Source organism: Malus sylvestris, chromosome 13 (genome assembly GCF_916048215.2).
Source record: "Malus sylvestris chromosome 13, drMalSylv7.2, whole genome shotgun sequence".
In the NCBI taxonomy this organism is placed as follows: domain Eukaryota; kingdom Viridiplantae; phylum Streptophyta; class Magnoliopsida; order Rosales; family Rosaceae; genus Malus; species Malus sylvestris.
The window spans coordinates 35,443,040-35,463,755 of NC_062272.1; the positions used below are offsets into that span (position 1 = coordinate 35,443,040).

Sequence of the window (20,716 nt, forward strand, 5' to 3'; positions counted from 1 at the left end):
CATGGAAAACACAAATAAATCAACGAAAGACGATCATTTGCACGGGCAAGATGTAGAAGATTGCTAGAAGAGGGAGAACAAATATCCTCTAAGCTCTCTCTCTCTTGTAGAGTAGAGTAAATCACTCTCCAAAGTTAATTTAATAACCCACTTAAGGTGGACTTCAAAAGACTTTGAGAGAACTTTATTTCTCATTCCTAGAAGGACCTAATTTCCTATTAAAGAGGGAATCTACATCAAAATAGGAAGCAATCATACGTTTCCTAAAGCAAGATGATCTCTACACCTACTGCCATTTCCTATGAGCAGCCTAACAGGTGTGGAGGCATTTGTGGAGCCAAAAATAATCACAAGGCGACACGTGGATTTTTTGACAAAATAGGACAAAAATACCCTTGAGGTACAACGGGATTCCTACGCGCGAGCAGCAGGCAATCATCATTCAACCAAATCAAAAGTGCCCAAAATAGGTAACAAATTCAAAGTTATTTCATCCATCCTCATTCTATATTTTCCGCAACGTAATTATTTCATAACCTTCAAAACATCCTATATAAATTACATAACCCCCAAAATATTTATTCCAAAAATGTGTTGATTAACCAATTAATGGATTAATTGATCCATTAAATCACATTAAACCATAAGTTACACCCTATCCCTATAAATAGGCTCCCATTTTCACCAAAAGATCATTCCAACACACTTGCAAATTTCTCAATACTTTCTAAACATTTTTCTCTTTAAATTCTAACTTTGGCATCGGAGGTTCTTTGGCCAAAACCCCCATTCATCGTGGGCGCATGAGGCTCTTGACCTTGATCCTAAGGTGTTAATTGTTTTGTAGGTGCAACTTTGTCCAAGATCAAGGAAGAAGAAAATTGCATCCACAAAACCAAACTGCATATGTAGTAAGAAACACTTTTTTTTTTTTGGGGGGGGGGGGGGGGGGGGGCCGAACCTGGAAGGGTGAGTATACACAGAACCATTTTTAGCAACAACGTACCTTCAATTAAAACAAACAATATGGTGATTTAAATAAAATCAAAGAAATCTGGACACACAGGTCACTTATTGATTCACAACGATCCAACAATGAAACCATGCAACTTCCATGACAAAGAAAGATCATGCCAGAGATTCTCACGTTGAATTATAGAGGACCTGGGAAAGTTCCTTCCGCCCTCTGCTCCTCCCACTTCTCAATCTACAATAATGCATGCGCATGATAAAATAAAAAATAAAATAAAAAGGCTAGATTTTAGATTTAATATATAAAGTGCTACCAACTCCAGTAATTGGAAAACCCTCAACAAGTCAAAAGGAAAAGTACGAAAACAAAAAAAATGTAAAACAAACAAACACACCCAGAAAAAGTAAAACAAAATAGAATGTCACTGCAAGATTCCTATTGATAACCATACACTGGACAAATTTTGAGAGTTTAATTCTGGTGCTTCAATCCAATTGGTTTAACAAATATTATTTGGTCCAACAACTCTTTCAGAGGAAAAGAAACCTTATAAATTGAACTTTCCTAATCTGTATAAAGGAGAACAAGCCATTAACAGTTTAATCCATGTATAAAACCATGCAAACAAACAATCCATGTTCTTAAAACAAATTAAAATATCAGGCTCTGACTAATGTGTGTGCCTGTGATTGTACATTCCTTAATGTATGAAAGGCTATTTATTATCCTCCGACATAGTGGGTTAAATGCCTATAGGGACTAACAAAAGCACCAAATAATTATATATCCAAATTAGTAATAAAGCCAGCAAGTTAACAAGAAGAGGGCAACCATATGAGAAAACTCCAATATGATAGTTCGAACACATATCATAGACTGAACCATGTTCAGCCTATAATTGTAAAGGTTGAACTGCGGGCATTTTATAGAAAAAACTTTCTCCCCATACTTGCAAAATACCTTTTTATCCCGTAACAATGCAACACGAACAGAGAAGAAGACCAAAAGGATTTTTTTCCCATTCTCACTTTATATTTCACAGATTTAAGTACATGAAGTGCTTCAAGAAACATTTGCACAAAAAGAGTACATCAGTTATGAAGTATTGGAAAAGGACTGACCAATGTACTCACCCATTCACCGGGGCAGAGGGAGCGGTAATATTTGGCAAATTTCTCACACTCATTAGATTCTTCACCCCTTGCTGCAACGCACCTGCAATTGGTTTTACATGAAAGAATGAAAATTCTCAATGAATAGTTTACCGTTGAAAGACTAAGTGCTAAAGTTTGGAAAGCTACCTATGAAACTCAATGTAACGCGTGAAACAGTGCCTAGTTTGATTTGTTGTGGGAAATCGAAAATCAGCAGGTGCTGTTTTCAGCTCAATCTGAAGCAACACAGCAGAAAACTTAATGTACGCAGAACAATATTGTAACAATTAATTGAAAATACAGATAAGAAAAACAGATAAATCCATCAAAATGGCATTCCGCGATCTAGAACAATATCAGTTTTATGCTGCCTTCACACTTTACATCTTCAGATGTTTCATTCTTCAAATTGGATTAATTCATTAGACTATACCAACTAGTGTCAACTTTCAATCACTGAGAATATGCATACACAAAAATTAAAAGGAAAAATCAAATCTCTGAATACAGACCACGCAGGTAACTTTCACGGGTCGCATTACCAAGAAACATCCTATAATACTTATTACAAGTCATGCATAAGTACACAATTTGTCATTAACTGAAATTTGAAATTAAATATATGATCAAAGTTTAGGCGAGGACTCGGTTAATCCTTGCCATATAAGCACCGAATAAAAATGCGGCCATTCAGGAATATCGGAATGAAGCAAACATTAACACACAAAATTTTCAAACGACATTCAATCATTCTGTTTTAGATCCAATTGATTCACACTGCTCAGAAAAGGTAACTGGCCCCAAATTATACTCCATACAACAAATCATAATGCTTAAAGATCTCCATACAATTATAACTCGAGCAACTCAAATTTCTTTTGATCAGGAAACGAGGGTTTCATAAAACCATAATAAAACGAAGACAAATCTCATGACTAAAGTTATTGAATTCTATCTCGCAAATAATTGATGAACAAGAAACACAATAAATAAATCAGGAATCTTAACAGGCCAAATCTACAAAGAAATTACCCAGAAAATAATCATAAATTAAAAAAAAAATTAAAACGAAAACCGAATACAAAATTAACAAAACTCTGGAATACAAACAGAATCTATATAGATTACATATCGATTGGGAGAACAAAGAGAAGAATCAAACCTCGGCCATGACTCAAGACTAACTCGTTGATGGAGGGACGAGCGAGAATCGGAGACGCAGGAAAAGCAAATATAAGAAATGGGAGAGTTGGGATGGAGGTGGATGCCTGGATGGGCTCTCGTGCGGGCCCACGTAATTCTCAATAAATAGTAGGTCAAATTACACTTTTGGTGCATATAATTTAATCCAATTTCTAATTTTGGTCTCTCTCATTTCTACTTTGGCAAATTTAGCAGTGACATTTTTATTACTTGGCAATTAAATCCTACAAAATTTGACATTGTTAAGAAATTTGCCGGAATTCTTACGTTCGGGGTGGATGAACGAGTATTGGATGGAGGTGGATTGTCTGCCCTCTCATTACCATACTCTTCACATCCCCTCCTATTTGTGAGGTCACGGTTAAGCTACGTCAACATTTTATATTGATTTTTTTATAAAAATAATAAAACAAAAAGTAATAAGAATATAAAATGTTGATGTAGCTTAACCGTGACCACACAAAACAGAAGAAAATGAGAAGAATATGAAAATGGGAGGGCAGACAATCCACCTTCGTTTTGGATAGGCCTGGTTAGGGTCCTGTACAGTTTGGTAGTGCCCAGAAATCAAAACCAATACCGGAATATATATTCGGACAATATCAGTCCGATATTTAGGATTTTGAAAATAGAACCATATCAAACCAAAACCAATGCTTCTCAGTATCGTACACTACCATTTTTGTACAATAATGATTGGGCCCGTAACAAATAAGCCCATTAATTTCACCTGATTTCTAAAGAACAAATTCTCTTGTACAAATCAATGTAACCCGTTCGATTTTAACTTCTGAACTGCTGATAAAAAATTAACCAAACCAAACTTACTCTGAAACCTAATCATAAATGGCTCATCAATAAATGTCGAGCATAGCCCGCAATATTACAAAAATTAATTTGTAACTTCCCGTGCAATTAGTTTGTCGTCTCCTCCTCTGCCTAAAACTTTGCAGCAGGCGAATTAAAAAAAAAAAATCATTCAAGTTTTAGACACAGTAACATGTTCGAAATTTAGTCGAAGTTCCACATAGTTTGTCATCCCCAGCAGGGCCTTCCACATCACGTGTCCGAAATCGACAAAAATGTAATTTGTTCGAAATTCGTTCAAAATTTGTCGAAATTCATCTGATAGAAAGGACGTCCTACTTGCTTCCTCCAAGTTGAGATCGAGAGTCCTTGCTTCCTCCAAAATCGATGTCTTACTTTCTTCCCCCAAAGTGACACAAAAATTTCGAGTTGTTGATTTGGTGAGTTTGTAAATTTGAAACCCTAGTAAGTATCACTTCCTATACTCGATAATTCTATATGGAAACAGTAGCATTCATCTTACTACACAAACCTAAACAAGAAAATAATCCCTTCAAAATGCCAAATTTTACTTGGCTTAATTGGATTAATAGTTCCCTTGGTTACATGGTGGTTGGAAGATAGGTCATGTAGTAAAAACACTAGGATTTAAGCCCATGTGGTAAAGTTTGTTAGGATTTATGCCTAAAATTAAAAATTCTGTAAACTTTCGGTTAATTATTGGCATGTGAGCCAACCCCACGTGCTAACAATTAAGAGAGTTCCATTTTAGCCTAATATATGTACAGAGAGTTCCATTTTAGCCTAATATATGTGGCTCATGTGCTAATAATTAACAGAAAGTTGACGGAATTTTCAATTTTAGACATAAATTCTAACAAACTTCACGCTTAAATCCTAATTTTTTTTACCATATGAGTTATATTTCAACTACCATGTCATCACGGGACTAATAATCCAATCAGGCCAATTTTATTTTAATGTGAAAAAACCTACGCCCCGTACTAAACTTTCGCCTTAGGCCCTGGAAAGGGCTTGTCCCGTATTCACTATTGAGCACCGACTTCAGAGCTACAGTTAGCCGCATCAAGCGAGGGATCATATGCTGCTCCCCAAATAGCACCAACACCAGCAGCAACGTTGCTGCTACTTCCATATGGAACTATTCCATTTCCTGGTGGTCAAATACCGAAATAAACACCAGGCCTCCCATAACCATCAAACCTCGCACTACCACCTTGCATGTTAACTGGGAATTACGAATATGGATTTGTGCAACCGCCAATATGTGTGTGTGGAGCTAAAATAATTAGCAAAAGTATCATAACGATAACCATATAAAGAAATCTTTTAATGCTACCAGTATGAAATGTTAGAGTAAATATAGAAATATAGACAATAATCTGAATGATGATTTTGAGGTAGGACTTGAATCGTTTCCTTAAAGTGTTATTTGCCCCTACTCGAATGAGTTTGCTAAAGGGTTCTTGGCAAGTCACTTCCATGATACAACAAAGTATAGAATATTCGATTAGCAAAACCAAATTGTATTACCTTAGAAATAACTAAAAAGAAATAGTATGAATATGATGGAGAGAAAAGAGTAAGGAATGTAGAAACAAATTTCTGAAAATTGTGTGTAAAACATTATTGTCACAGCCCGTCCTGGAATTTTAATTCCGAGGACGTGAAAAGACGAAAATGCCCTTAAACGGGATTAAGGTGCGTAATTTTGGTATTGGTTTTACCTAAAATTCCTAAGTTATTGTTAATTAAACTTAAACTTGGACTAATAATTTTGTGTTTGGACTTTAGGTAGGGTCCTACACCCTAAATCCCTCCCCATTTCCCGTTTGTTGTCTCTCTCTCATCTCCTCAGTCACTCTCTCTCTCTTCCTCAGCTCTTCCTCAGAAACTCTCACTCTCTCTCTTCTTCTCGAACGCACGGGCAACCACCAAAACCACCTAAAACCTATACCAACGTCCAAGTTAAGACTACCATTGCAACCCTGAGGACTCCACGATCACGTAGACACCATTTTCAGGTAAGTTTTGCTTCGGAAAACCCTAGTTTTTAAGGTCCCGTGTTTATATACTGTTCATGATCTTTTAAATGGTTACGATTTAGGCTAAAAAAAGATCACAGCGAGCTTAGTGAGGTCCCAAGGAAGCTCGGAGTGCTTCGTTGGAAGTTTTTGGACGTAAGAACACGGAGATCGACAAGTTCAAAGTTTGGCCGGAGCTTTCGAGGAGTTTTCCGGCGAATCCCCGGCTAGTTAGAAGTCGAGGTAGGTATCAATCTCTTCGTCTAGTCAAGTACTACAACTTTCCTTTTTGTTTCACTCAATTTCGTTGAGTATTGAAGAAGTTATATTCATTTGAAAAATACCCAGTTTCCGGCGACCTCCGAGGCTTTCGAGGCAGTTTCCGGCCAAACCACGGCCAACTAGGTGTTGTGCAAGGTACCATTATCTTTGTCTCTTCAAGGGCTACAACTTTCGTTTTTGAATCACTTGATTTCGTTGAGAAATGACAAAGTTATGGCAATTTGAAAAACTGCCCAGAAAACGGCCGCCGGAAGAACCAGTCCGGCGACCCAAGGAAGAAGAAGGTGCTACAGTAAAAATAAAAAAATAAAAATAAAATTATTTTAAAAATATGTCGACGTCCGTGACGTCGAGTAGATCACTGTGGTATATTCATATACCTAAATTGAACACCGTATGAGAAAGTTATTGAAGATTGTTGGTTAGGTGTTCAAATAACGTTTTATAGTTTTCACATTTAGGTGAAAATGTGAATTGATGATCCGACTGTTGGATCGTCACCAAACTTTGATACGTTGTAATACGTAATATTTGAGGATTATTGGAACTTACGGATTGGGAATCCGAGTTACGGATCTTCCGGAATTGGAATTGTAAGTCCATAATATAAAATGTTAACCGTCACTTAGTTTTGGAAATTGACGGAGATCCGACCGTTGGATGGTAATGAAATTTTAGGATGTTATCCTAGAGATATATTGTGGACCTCTGGAAGTTATGGATTTAAAATCTGAGTGGCAGATCTTCCGGATCGAACTACGTAGTGACGTATTTTATATAAGTTATATATTCTATCGATATGAATTCTGAGGTTGGATTTGATTACTATTCTAGGCGGCGATCGTCGTGACGCCTTGATGTGTGGTGCTAGGGAGTTGTTGGACGAACTCCAGGTGAGTGGGCAGTTTTGTTTTCCGTATATATATATATATATACTTAACGTTTTCCCAGAAATTGAAAATGCATGAAATTATGTTTAAAATGAAATGCATATGAGTTATGTGGAAAAACGGGAAGTGAAATACCATGCATAGAATTGATATGAAAAGTATATAGAAATGTGAGTTGAAATGCCATGCATGAATTAATATATGATGCATATGTATGAATTGGTGCGGTGGACGCACAGGTAAGAATTGATTTATGATGCATATGTATGAATTGGTGCGGTGGACGCACAGGTAAGAATTGATTTATGATGCATATGTATGAAATGGTGCGGTGGACGCACAGATGAGTATTTAATTACTGTTATGATGATGATGATATATATTGAGCTCAAATCCTGCACCATGGTTTAGTGCTTATAGTATTCACCGCATCGCACGCTCGCCTTGGATCCAAGTAGATGCTAGTCGTACAGTCCACGCGGAGTGGGTACGACAGACCAGTCGCGAGAGTGTTAGTGAGATTTCGACTGGTGGGTGACCTTAGATTATGTGCACAGATGATTTATGAGAAGCACTAGAGCGTAACTTGTGTGCAGAAGGCCGGACGGGTCACAGAGGTGACTCCGGTAGAGTGATAATGATAGATTTTGAGCTCTAGGTTCAACCGTATAGGGCTATTAGAGGGCCTACGGTTGATTACTTTCTTGCACCTGATATGATTATGTTGATGCATTCATACCTTATTACTGTTGAGATGATGTGGCATGGCATAATTAATATGAGAAATGTTGAGATGACATGGCATGGCATGATTGATAAAGAGATAATGTTGAGATAGTAAAAATGAAGTTTTGAGAATATATATGTATATTTATATTTTACATTTCTGGGAAAGTATACAGGTTTTACGGAGAGGGGTTACAACGTTTTGAGAAATGTTTGGATTTGGAAAAGAATTGTTTTACTGACCCACTCAATTTTGGTTTTGCGCCCCTCCAGGTTCAGGAATCACAAAGGTGTGGTGACTACGAGGAATTCGACGGTGTTCTGACAGATTGGACAAAATTAGGACTCACCTTCGGGTGTATCAATTTAAATTGTATCTTAAAGCTTCCGTACTGTGCAAATGGTTACGTCACTCTCACGTGACGGCCAGCATGCCCTCCTTCGGGACGTGGTGTGTCAGTTGGTATCAGAGCATGGTTGCAATCTTGGACATCTTGAGAAGTTTCTAGTGAATTCTGTCAGAACTACACCGCCTCGTAGCAAACCACGTAGTTAGAGGAACTTAGTCTCCCTGATTTAGCGGGTTGGGGGAAACTATTCTTATGGTGATTCAGTATATTAGAAAAATGGACATTTTAAGATGGGTTATGAGTTGAATTTGAATCACTTAAGAGAAATGATGAACCTGAGGGAACAAAGTGACGGATTAACCAATTGGAAAAGATGTTTCGGAATATGCAAGTCAAAGGAATCTTCCTTCTGACAAGGGGTCGAGACGACTACCTGGTTTTGGTTATGAATTTGTATCCTGGTGGAAACAGGAGTATGAATTGTTGTCACCAGAGGAATCAGTCGATTGAGAATTGTTTAAGGACTTGTTTAAAGGAAAAGTTTATCCCTCCGGCATTTATCGATGGTAGTAAACAAGAGTTTACAAATATGAGACAAGGAAGGTGATGATCGAGGGATATTATAGAAAGTTTTCAGACTAGCCTCGTTCCATCCAGATATTGTTGTTAATTTGGTGGAGGTGTTATGTTGTTTTAAGCTGGGTGACAAAAGGGAAGTGGTATTTTGGGTGACCACTATCCATTGTAGTTCTTATCAGGAGTATGCTAGATGTTGTTGAATCTTGAGGACTCTGAGAACATGAGCAACGAGAATAAAGAAGAATAAGAAATGAATGGGAATTAAAAGAAGACGATAAAGTTAATGATTCGTCATATCAAGGATATAGAAAGATTTAGAGCTTCGAAAGAAGTGAAGCTAGAGTTAATTCTTCTAGCTGAGGTTTTAATGTCGCTGGTCAGAATAAAAGTGATGGATATACTGGTAATCCCAGATATTTGAGACAAGGTGTCTCGAGTAAAGGAAATGTACCTTGTGCTGCAGGTACAAAAAATTAACACTTTGGGAAGTGTGAAATTAATGAATGTGTTTATGTGAACAGAGGGGACACAGAATTGTGAATCGTCCCTAGAATCAGTTGTACTCAATAATTTTCCATGATATCATAGTGTCGATTCAGAAGAGTTATAAACTTAGTAGTTTGGTCAGATTGACTGTGAGTACAGAGAGATTTGATGAGTTATATGTTCAGCCGTACAGGCCACGAGAAGTGGATTCGATTGACACATGCGAAATTTGTGAGTTATAGGCTCGGCCGTACCGACCACGCGGAGTGGATCCGGCCGACGTATTATTGAGATAAGAGTTGAATCAACCGTATTGGTCATTCTAGTTGACTTCGGCTGATATATTTCTTATTATGTATGTTATTACCTAGAGAGTAGTAAATAAATGTAGTTGAGACGAGTGTATGTATTTTGCATTGAGTGACAAAATAGTAATGTTATATCTTTGTGAGTGGTTGCCTACTTATCGAGACAACGATGATTTATCAGTATTGCGGGCTGCAGACCATAATATTAATAACTCATTCGTGGATTCGTTAAGTAAGTAAACCGGTAGATTATTTTGTACTTATTCAGAATGCTTAGTAGTAATAGAGTATGTATTGTGTCGGTTAAATTATTTCCATTAGATTGGTTGGTTATAATTGTGACAAGACGGAATGTTAAGGGAAACCAGTACTTTCCATCGATCTGGATGACCAGAGATTACTTTTGTAAGTATGCAAAGTGGATTGAGTTCAGCCATTATTTATGCTGTGAGAGCAAAGAGATTGTTTTCGAAAGGCTGTCAAAAATACTTAGCTCATGTGGTGCTAAATGATGTTGTTTGGAGTAGTGTGAATAATGTCGAAAGAGTTAGACTTTTCTTGATGTCTTCCCTGAAAGTATACCTGGATTGCCTTCAGGCAGAGATATGAGGTTCACTATTGATTTGTTGCCAGGTATAAATTTATATTGGAGATTGGTTCATGATGAGTTAAGGGAATTGGAAATTCAGTTGAGGGAATTGGTTGATAAAAGTTTTATTCAACCTAGTACAACACTTTTGAGGAGCCCCAGTTTGTTGGTGAGGAAGAAAATGGATCTTGAGACTGTTCATTGATTATAGACAATGGAGTCGGGTAACGATTGAGAACCGTTATCCATGGTGATGTACTGATGTTTATTTAACCAGCTCAGAAGTAATTGCGAAGATTCAAAGATTGAATTGAGATCTGGTTACTACCAATTGAATATTATAAGTGACGTTGATCATAAGATGGTTTCTGGACTTGTTATGGTCCTTATAAAGTTTGGTGATGCTATGTGGATACTCATGCGGTTTTATGAGTTGATGGATGAAGTATTCCAATAATGCCTTGATAATTGATATCATTTTCATTGAAGATATTCTGGCATATTCTGAGCCAGAGCAGAGCATGTAAACGTATTAAGTCGGTAGAACAAAGATTGGAAGAATGTCGATTGTATGCTAAGTTTAGCAAATGCGAATGTTGGATGAATCAAGCAGCATTTCTGGGATATGTTATATATTCTTAAGGTATTCAAGTGAATCCTTAAAAGGTAACAGAAATTAAAATTTGGAACAACCACGAGTCGTAATTGAGATTTGGAATTTCTTAGCTTACCAGGCTATCTTGGATGGTTGTGAAAGATTTTTCAGTCATTGCTTTGTCATTGACGAGACTGTTGAGAAAAGAGGTTAGGTATGAGTGGGAAGGAATTGTAAGCAAAGGATTCAACAACTGAAGTATTTCCTCACTCATGCACGTATTTTGGTATTCCCAGAGAATAGTGGTAATCATAAATTTTTAGTGATGTTTCTTGAATGGTATTGGAGGCATGTTGATGCAAATGTTAGGGTGATTGCATACGTTTCACGATAAATGGAATCTCATAAGATGAATTACCCTACTGGTGATTTGGAAGTCACGATTACCATTCTTGCTGTGAAGTTATGGAGACATTATATTTTAGTGGGAATGCAAGATTTTTTTTACGAATCCAAAAAGTCTTCAATATCCATTACTTGGAAGGAATTTGATATGAGGCAGCGAAAGTGAATTGTATTGCTTAATGAACATGATTGTACGATCAGGGTGATCGTAAAGTTTGTTCTAGCTGAAGCACTTGGTGAGAAGACTACAGTAAGATTAATATCTGGCACGTTTGCCAAGAGTATCATTTTGTGGATTGAAAACCAACGGAAGAAAAATTAAGAATGGAAGATCGAGAAGAAGTTATACTTGTTAAGTAACAAGTTAGTACATTTACCCCAGTGTTGAGTAACAACCTTTCCCAGACAGTGCAACACTACTTATTTGTTTTATGGAAAAGAGAATTGGATTACGGAATTGCTAAGTTTCTTAAGTATGTTGGTTGTGCAGTTTCCGAAGTAACGCCATAAGGACCATGAAATGTGTCACGTGAGTCGGTTTTTGATGACTTGTGAATGGAATGTTTCTGGGTAGAGAAAGATTCGATCGAGAAAGAGTTTTAGTAGACCCTGAGACTATGGATGAGTCTCCTCAAAGTATTCAGGTGATTAAGTTAACCTGAAGTAACCAGGAATGGCAAAAGAGATCAACAGATGGATATGCCACTAATCGAGTGTGTAAGGTAAATGGTTTGATATTTTTGGAAAATTCACCACGAACAGAAATGAAGAGAATTGGAAAAGAGACAAGATAAGATTTAAACACATCAGACCGTTTTGATCATTAAAAGAATCAATGAAGTTGCATATAAGTTTGTGATGCCTTCAAAATTGGCTAAGGTGCATAATGCATTATATTTCGATGCGTTGTCACTAGGTGGCAGATTCGTCACATGGGATTCTGGTGCAACTATTTAGAATTCAATTGGATTCGACTTGATAAGGAACCAAGGACTACTTTGGATTGGGAAAAGAAGGTCCTGAGAATTAAGACAGAGTAAGTGGTAAAAGCTTTGTGAAGGAAATCATTCAGTAGAAAATTATGTGGGAGAAAGAGAAACGGATGAGAGAGATTTACCCGAAGCTATTGTTGGAGTATGGTTGATTTAGTTGATTGCTGGAATTTCGGGGACGAAATTCTATAAGGAGGGAAGATTGTCACAGCCCGTCCTGGAATTTTAATTCCGAGGACGTGAAAAGACGAAAATGCCCTTAAACGGGATTAAGGTGCGTAATTTTGGTATTGGTTTTACCTAAAATTCCTAAGTTATTGTTAATTAAACTTAAACTTGGACTAATAATTTTGTGTTTGGACTTTAGGTAGGGTCCTACACCCTAAATCCCTCCCCATTTCCCGTTTGTTGTCTCTCTCTCATCTCCTCAGTCACTCTCTCTCTCTTCCTCAGCTCTTCCTCAGAAACTCTCACTCTCTCTCTTCTTCTCGAACGCACGGGCAACCACCAAAACCACCTAAAACCTATACCAACGTCCAAGTTAAGACTACCATTGCAACCCTGAGGACTCCACGATCACGTAGACACCATTTTCAGGTAAGTTTTGCTTCGGAAAACCCTAGTTTTTAAGGTCCCGTGTTTATATACTGTTCATGATCTTTTAAATGGTTACGATTTAGGCTAAAAAAAGATCACAGCGAGCTTAGTGAGGTCCCAAGGAAGCTCGGAGTGCTTCGTTGGAAGTTTTTGGACGTAAGAACACGGAGATCGACAAGTTCAAAGTTTGGCCGGAGCTTTCGAGGAGTTTTCCGGCGAATCCCCGGCGAGTTAGAAGTCGAGGTAGGTATCAATCTCTTCGTCTCGTCAAGTACTACAACTTTCCTTTTTTTTTCACTCAATTTCGTTGAGTATTGAAGAAGTTATATTCATTTGAAAAATACCCAGTTTCCGGCGACCTCCGAGGCTTTCGAGGCAGTTTCCGGCCAAACCACGGCCAACTAGGTGTTGTGCAAGGTACCATTATCTTTGTCTCTTCAAGGGCTACAACTTTCGTTTTTGAATCACTTGATTTCGTTGAGAAATGACAAAGTTATGGCAATTTGAAAAACTGCCCAGAAAACGGCCGCCGGAAGAACCAGTCCGGCGACCCAAGGAAGAAGAAGGTGCTACAGTAAAAATAAAAAAATAAAAATAAAATTATTTTAAAAATATGTCGACGTCCGTGACGTCGAGTAGATCACTGTGGTATATTCATATACCTAAATTGAACACCGTATGAGAAAGTTATTGAAGATTGTTGGTTAGGTGTTCAAATAACGTTTTATAGTTTTCACATTTAGGTGAAAATGTGAATTGATGATCCGACTGTTGGATCGTTACCAAACTTTGATACGTTGTAATACGTAATATTTGAGTATTATTGGAACTTACGGATTGGGAATCCGAGTTACGGATCTTCCGGAATTGGAATTGTAAGTCCATAATATAAAATGTTAACCGTCACTTAGTTTTGGAAATTGACGGAGATCCGACCGTTGGATGGTAATGAAATTTTAGGATGTTATCCTAGAGATATATTGTGGACCTCTGGAAGTTATGGATTTAAAATCTGAGTGGCAGATCTTCCGGATCGAACTACGTAGTGACGTATTTTATATAAGTTATATATTCTATCGATATGAATTCTGAGGTTGGATTTGATTACTATTCTAGGCGGCGATCGTCGTGACGCCTTGATGTGTGGTGCTAGGGAGTTGTTGGACGAACTCCAGGTGAGTGGGCAGTTTTGTTTTCCGTATATATATATATATATACTTAACGTTTTCCCGGAAATTGAAAATGCATGAAATTATGTTTAAAATGAAATGCATATGAGTTATGTGGAAAAACGGGAAGTGAAATACCATGCATAGAATTGATATGAAAAGTATATAGAAATGTGAGTTGAAATGCCATGCATGAATTAATATATGATGCATATGTATGAATTGGTGCGGTGGACGCACAGGTAAGAATTGATTTATGATGCATATGTATGAATTGGTGCGGTGGACGCACAGGTAAGAATTGATTTATGATGCATATGTATGAATTGGTGCGGTGGACGCACAGGTAAGAATTGATTTATGATGCATATGTATGAAATGGTGCGGTGGACGCACAGATGAGTATTTAATTACTGTTATGATGATGATGATATATATTGAGCTCAAATCCTGCACCATGGTTTAGTGCTTATAGTATTCACCGCATCGCACGCTCGCCTTGGATCCAAGTAGATGCTAGTCGTACAGTCCACGCGGAGTGGGTACGACAGACCAGTCGCGAGAGTGTTAGTGAGATTTCGACTGGTGGGTGACCTTAGATTATGTGCACAGATGATTTATGAGAAGCACTAGAGCGTAACTTGTGTGCAGAAGGCCGGACGGGTCACAGAGGTGACTCCGGTAGAGTGATAATGATAGATTTTGAGCTCTAGGTTCAACCGTATAGGGCTATTAGAGGGCCTACGGTTGATTACTTTCTTGCACCTGATATGATTATGTTGATGCATTCATACCTTATTACTGTTGAGATGATGTGGCATGGCATAATTAATATGAGAAATGTTGAGATGACATGGCATGGCATGATTGATAAAGAGATAATGTTGAGATAGTAAAAATGAAGTTTTGAGAATATATATGTATATTTATATTTTACATTTCTGGGAAAGTATACAGGTTTTACGGAGAGGGGTTACAACGTTTTGAGAAATGTTTGGATTTGGAAAAGAATTGTTTTACTGACCCACTCAATTTTGGTTTTGCGCCCCTCCAGGTTCAGGAATCACAAAGGTGTGGTGACTACGAGGAATTCGACGGTGTTCTGACAGATTGGACAAAATTAGGACTCACCTTCGGGTGTATCAATTTAAATTGTATCTTAAAGCTTCCGTACTGTGCAAATGGTTACGTCACTCTCACGTGACGGCCAGCATGCCCTCCTTCGGGACGGGGTGTGTCAATTATGCCATAATAGGTATTTATAGGCATTAAAGCACCCGTTCATTGAGTCCTTTCATTTTAGTTGAAGATATACAACCCTTCTTAATAGTGTTGACCCAAAAGACATGTTTTCTATTTAGAATTTTCAGAAAATAAATATTGATTATTTATATCTTTTAATTCTACTCATACAATTTGAGTAAGCATCATGTCTTTTAATCAAAAGTTGTAGTTCAACCAAAAGATACAAGGTAGAATTAAATCCAACCTTTTGGTACCATCATTTTCGTACACATGCTGCACAATACAGCACCAATATTATATATATATAATATAGTATGTCATATGCTGCAATGCTTCACTCAAAGAGAAGCAACGGTTGGGCAAATACCCAACTTTTCAGCCAACAAATATATGAATATATTCTTGAAATATTCAACAATACTTCCCTATTTTAAGAATATATAAAATAGTATTACAATAATTCTCTCTTTATAATTAATCACAAGCATATCGATATAATCATGCATACAATAAAGGTGGCTTTCGAATTAAACCCTTAATTAATGTAAGTAATTCAAAGTTATAACGAATGTGATGGTGATCTAAGTTTAAACCACCTATTCTTATGTTAAAACCGGAACAAGTACACACATGACGATGTCTTATTTCCTTAAAGAAATTTATGAACTAATTAAGCACTATTATGGTCTTGTGCTTCATCCTGATTTCATGAACATTTACAAGAGAAAACCCAACTCTTGGTAGCGGCGGCACTACTTTGTATGTTCATATAGGTGAGGTTCCTTCCCATGTCCCTACTACTATAAACATAACTACAAATAACCTCATTAAGAAATAAAACTCATCCTCCTAAACGTAGCAGTCTTGCACTTATCATCTTGGAATGAGCTATATATTAATTTCCAGTGCTTTCACAACCACTTATCAATAACTTGTTATTACCCATTAAACTTTTAAACTGGTGATGTTCTAGACAAAGTCGGGTTACCATTATTGGTGGCTAAATTTCAGTAAAGGGTTTTAGCCCCATTCCACTAGATACCAAAGCTCATGAACGTGCTTTTGTTAACGGATCTGCCAAGTTATTACTTGATTTAACATAAATAATATTAATAACTCCATCAGTTATTAATTATTTGACACATTCATGTCTCAAGCTAATTTGTCTAGACTTTCCATTGTATACCTTATTGTATGCTCTAGACAAAGTAGCTTCACTATCACAGTATAAAGAAATGGATGGCATTGGTTGTGGCCACAACTCTATTTCCAATAATAAATTTCTAATCCATTTCGCTTCTTTACCTGTTGTCGCTAATGCTATAAATTCAGATTCCATAGCTGAATGTGCTATACATGTTTGCTTCTTCAAAGCCCAAGAAATTGCTCCTCTGGCAATTGTAAAAATCCACCATGATCTTATTATCATTAGCACTTGTTATCCAACTTGCATTTGAATATCCTTCAAGTACTGCTAGAAACTCAGTGTAAGTTAAATTCAGGTTAATATTTCTTTTAAGATAACAAAAAATTCTATTTATTACTTTCCAATGAGCAGTACCTGTATGGCTAGTGTATGTAGAAAGTTTGCTTACTGCAAATGCGATATCTAGCCTGGTACAATGCATGTCATACATTAAACTTTCAATTATACTAGCATATTCAAGCTGCGCAACGGATCTACCAGAATTATTAAGCAAAGTGTCACTAGGGTCATAAGGGGTATTTGCTTCTTTTATTTGTAAATGCTTAAACTTAAAAAGCAATTTTTCTATATAATGTCACTGACACAAAGCGTAACCCCTACTATGCTTCTTTATTTTAATTCTCAAGATAGTATCTACTTCATTCAAGTCATTTATCTTAAATTTTGAATTTAGATGCTCTTTAGTTTCAGATACACCTTTCATGTTTGTACCAAAAATTAGCAAGTCGTCGACATATAAACATATAACAACACCATAATCATTTGTGAATATAGAGTATATGCATTTATCAGCACTATTATGCCTAAATCCATATGATAGAATGACAAAATCAAACTTTTCATGCCATTGTTTTGGTGCTTGCTTCAATCCATATAACGACTTTATTAATTTACAAAACTTATTTTCAATCCCAGGGAGAATAAACCCTTTTGGTTGTTCCATGTAGACTTCTTCATCCAAATCACCATTTAAAAATGTTGTTTTCACATCCATTTGATGCACATGCAAATTATATAAAGATGCCAATGCAAACAATATTCTAATTGATGTGAGCCTAGCTACTGGTGCATATGTATCGAAATAGTCTATTCCCTTTTTTTTTGCTTAAAACCCTTGGCAACCAACCTGGCTTTAAATGTTTGAATAGACTCGTATGTATTGTATTTTCTTCTAAATACCCACTTACAACCTATTGCTTTTGATCATTGGGGCAAGTCTACTAAAACCCATGTCTGATTAGATATTAATGATTCAAATTCATCATCTATAGCCTTTTTCCAAAAGGCTACATCTCTTGAAGTCAATGCTTCGCTTAGATTTTAAGATCATCCTCAACATTCAACAATATGGGTATTTTCTTAAGAGCCTTTGTTTGATTTCCTTCAACTAAAAATACAATAGATTGAGACGAAACAAAATCAGAGCCTAGAGTCTTTTCTTTTCTTACCCTTTGGCTTTTCCTTGGTTCATTAACAGTTTCATACTGTTTTATTTTCTCACATTAAGAATGACTAGTAGACGGATTAGAGAAAGATGTTTGATCATTCTCTCAGACACTGAGTAGTCATTATAGAATTTATATTCTATAAATTCGACATCTTTAGACTCAACTATTGCATTTCAGTCTAAATTAAGCAACATATATGCCTTTGAATTTTCTACATATCCTACAAATATGCTTTTAATTCCTCTTGGACCCAACTTGGATCTCTTAGGATCGAGTGCCTTATAAAAAGCTACACAACCCCATACTCTCAAGTATGACAAATTTGGTTTTCTTTCTTTCCAAATTTCATATGGTGACACATGTGTCTTCGTAGATGTAATTCTATTGTGTATATGGCATGCAGTAAACAATGCTTCACCCCATAAATATTTTGGAGTATTAGCATTAATCATCATAGAATTAATCATTTCAGTGAGTGTCCTATTTTTTCTTTTTGCCAAACCATTTTGTTGTTGTGCATAGGGTGGAGTTCTTTGATGTATAACACCATGCTCTTCACAAAAAATATCAAATTCATGTGAAAAATATTCACCACCTCCATCACTACAAAGGCATTTAATTTTCCTTCATTTTTGGTTTTCAACTTCAGCTTTATAACGCTTAAAACACTCAAAATCTTCATCTTTATTAGACAATAAATAAACATAAGTGAACTTAGAAAAATCATCTATAAATGTGATAATTTTTTTTTCCTCCTCTTGTTAAAAAAACCATTGAATTCACATATGTCAGAATGTATTAAGTCTAATAAATTTGTATTTCTTCGGTAGTTGGAAAAGGTTTTTTAGTCATTTTCACTTGAATACATGTTTCACATTTATCATTATAATCATCATTGCAAGCAATTAAACCAAGTGTGTGCATGTATTTTAAAGATCTAAAATTTATATGTGTTAAACGTAAATGCCATAAATGAGAGGAAGATTCAATGATATAAGCAGAATAATGCACTTTATTATTAATACTTAGTTTGAACATCCCATTACAAGAATACCCCTTCCCAACAAACATCCCATTTTCGACATTATTAACTTGTCGAACTCTAGAATAGTCTTTATACCGTTCTTACATAATAAATTTGCAGACACAAGATTATTTCTAATTTCTGGAACATGCAGTACATTAAGCAACGTCAATTTCTTCCCAGAAGTAAACTACAGTTCAACGGTTCCTTTTCCTAGAACTTTGGCGAAATTATGATTCCCCATTAAAACCTCTTGATTGTCCGTTGATGCTTCATATGTCTTGAATTGTGCCTTGTGATGCGCAAAATAACTTGACACACAAATTAAACCCTCTTTTTGACAATTGTAGTATAGATGTAAGTAGGGTATCGTTCTAGGCCGGGGATTAGGAGGGATTGCTAATCTATTCTAAATTAATTCAAAAATATTAAACAAGACTCAAGGACACAAACTAGGCTAAAAACTCTAATAACTCGAAACACACTTAGAATGACTCAAAATAATGGAAACAATCAAATTAGACACTAGGAACTACAATGGACGGAAATTGAATTAAAAGACTAACAACAATGAAAACTAACTAAATAATATAATTTAATAATGGAGGGTAGTTTGGTTTTAACGAGAAGTAAATTAAACTTAAATAAATTACAGAATTGACAAAAGCATGAAATTAAGGTGAAAGGATAAGTGATAGACTAGCTAGAGGGTTCTTCTCCACACATGACACATATGCAACCTAAATTGATTTTCAGTTGTTCTTTCAATAAATTGTGAATATCAATACTTCAGATTAACCGTGAACAACACTTTTTTAATCTTCAAGTTTTCCTTAAGTTATTGAATTGGACGGAAAAACGCATACAACAATTCAAAACATTCTTCAAAAGTCCCCTACGTGAAAAGCACAATAGAGATACAATCAAAGATCATTAAACTTTGTGAAAACTATAAGCATTGACGAGGCATTCGTAACTATGAAAAGCATGATACTCTTGCCAAGAATTTACTTAACGTGATTGTGACTAGCAACCTTCACTACTTGTGAATATAAGTTCATAACGATTAGGTGAAATTCACTTATATTCTAGCATCAAATTCATGCATGTAAATTAAGTATGCATTCTTAATCGACATACAAAAATAAGTTATCAATCAAACAGTTAAGCAAATTAAATCACAACTCAGAAATCACAACTGAAGGTAATCAATTCATATTACAAATATGTTCATGGCTTTGAATTAACCTCTAGCCAAAGTAAATTTAACTACACATTATTCTCAAATTAAACCAAGAATTAAACATGAGTTTGAGAAGATAACACCAAGAAAAATGGATCTGCTGTGTCCGTGCCTCTGTGATCTGCTTCCAATCCGTGCGCACTGCTCTCCCCTTTTCTTACGCTGCCCAAAGGCAGCCCTCCATTTCCTGCGCCCCCTCTATCAGTCCCCTGCTTCCGCTTTTATTCTTTCCGCGCTGCTCTTCCTCTGCTGTCATCTGCTGTCCGTCTATCTTTCCCTTTCGTTTTTCTTATTTTTCTCGCGTGTCAATCCCTCACTGACCTTCACGTTCTCTGACTTGCTGACGTTCCGCACAGTTTTTCTGTGCTTGCTCTCTGCCCAGCTGCAAAGGCAGCTTTG

At 36.4% G+C, this 20,716-nt stretch overlaps 1 protein-coding gene and 2 long non-coding RNA genes across 6 annotated transcripts; 2 read left to right on the plus strand and 1 right to left on the minus strand.

Moving 5' to 3' along the window:
- Nucleotides 1-988: 988 nt before the first annotated feature.
- Nucleotides 989-3,447, minus strand: LOC126595953 (cytochrome c oxidase subunit 6b-2-like). Of its 2 annotated transcripts, none has more exons than XM_050262361.1 (4): nt 3,290-3,447; nt 2,275-2,363; nt 2,095-2,188; nt 989-1,207 (listed from the first exon to the last, which is right to left on the minus strand). In XM_050262361.1, exons 1-4 carry the CDS (start codon nt 3,296-3,298, stop codon nt 1,154-1,156), a joined length of 246 nt encoding a protein of 81 aa, XP_050118318.1. In that variant the 5' UTR covers nt 3,299-3,447; the 3' UTR covers nt 989-1,153. The 2 variants fall into 2 exon arrangements, with proteins under 2 accessions (XP_050118318.1, XP_050118319.1); XM_050262362.1 differs by having other exon boundaries at nt 2,107-2,188; nt 3,290-3,446.
- A 3,158-nt stretch (nt 3,448-6,605) lies between these two features.
- On the plus strand, nt 6,606-15,574 carry LOC126595954 (uncharacterized). 3 transcript variants are annotated; one of them, XR_007613777.1, is made up of 7 exons: nt 6,606-7,357; nt 8,354-12,658; nt 12,752-12,981; nt 13,065-13,224; nt 13,330-13,398; nt 14,098-14,156; nt 15,205-15,574. It is a non-coding gene; the product is annotated as an uncharacterized LOC126595954 (long non-coding RNA). The 3 variants fall into 3 exon arrangements; XR_007613776.1 differs by lacking the exon at nt 15,205-15,574 and having other exon boundaries at nt 13,065-13,228; nt 14,098-14,647; XR_007613779.1 differs by lacking the exon at nt 15,205-15,574 and having other exon boundaries at nt 12,838-12,981; nt 13,065-13,228; nt 14,098-14,647.
- On the plus strand, nt 7,366-7,796 carry LOC126595955 (uncharacterized). The gene is made up of 2 exons (XR_007613780.1): nt 7,366-7,593; nt 7,646-7,796. It is a non-coding gene; the product is annotated as an uncharacterized LOC126595955 (long non-coding RNA).
- Nucleotides 15,575-20,716: the final 5,142 nt, after the last annotated feature.

Excerpts from the sequence above, each read along its gene's own strand:
- LOC126595953 (XM_050262361.1), bottom strand. Across the intron at positions 2,189-2,274 it reads CGTTACATTGAGTTTCATAG|GTGCGTTGCAGCAAGGGGTG; the intron begins GTAGCTTTCCAA and ends AACCAATTGCAG. Across the intron at positions 1,208-2,094 it reads GTGAATGGGTGAGTACATTG|ATTGAGAAGTGGGAGGAGCA; the intron begins GTCAGTCCTTTT and ends GCATTATTGTAG.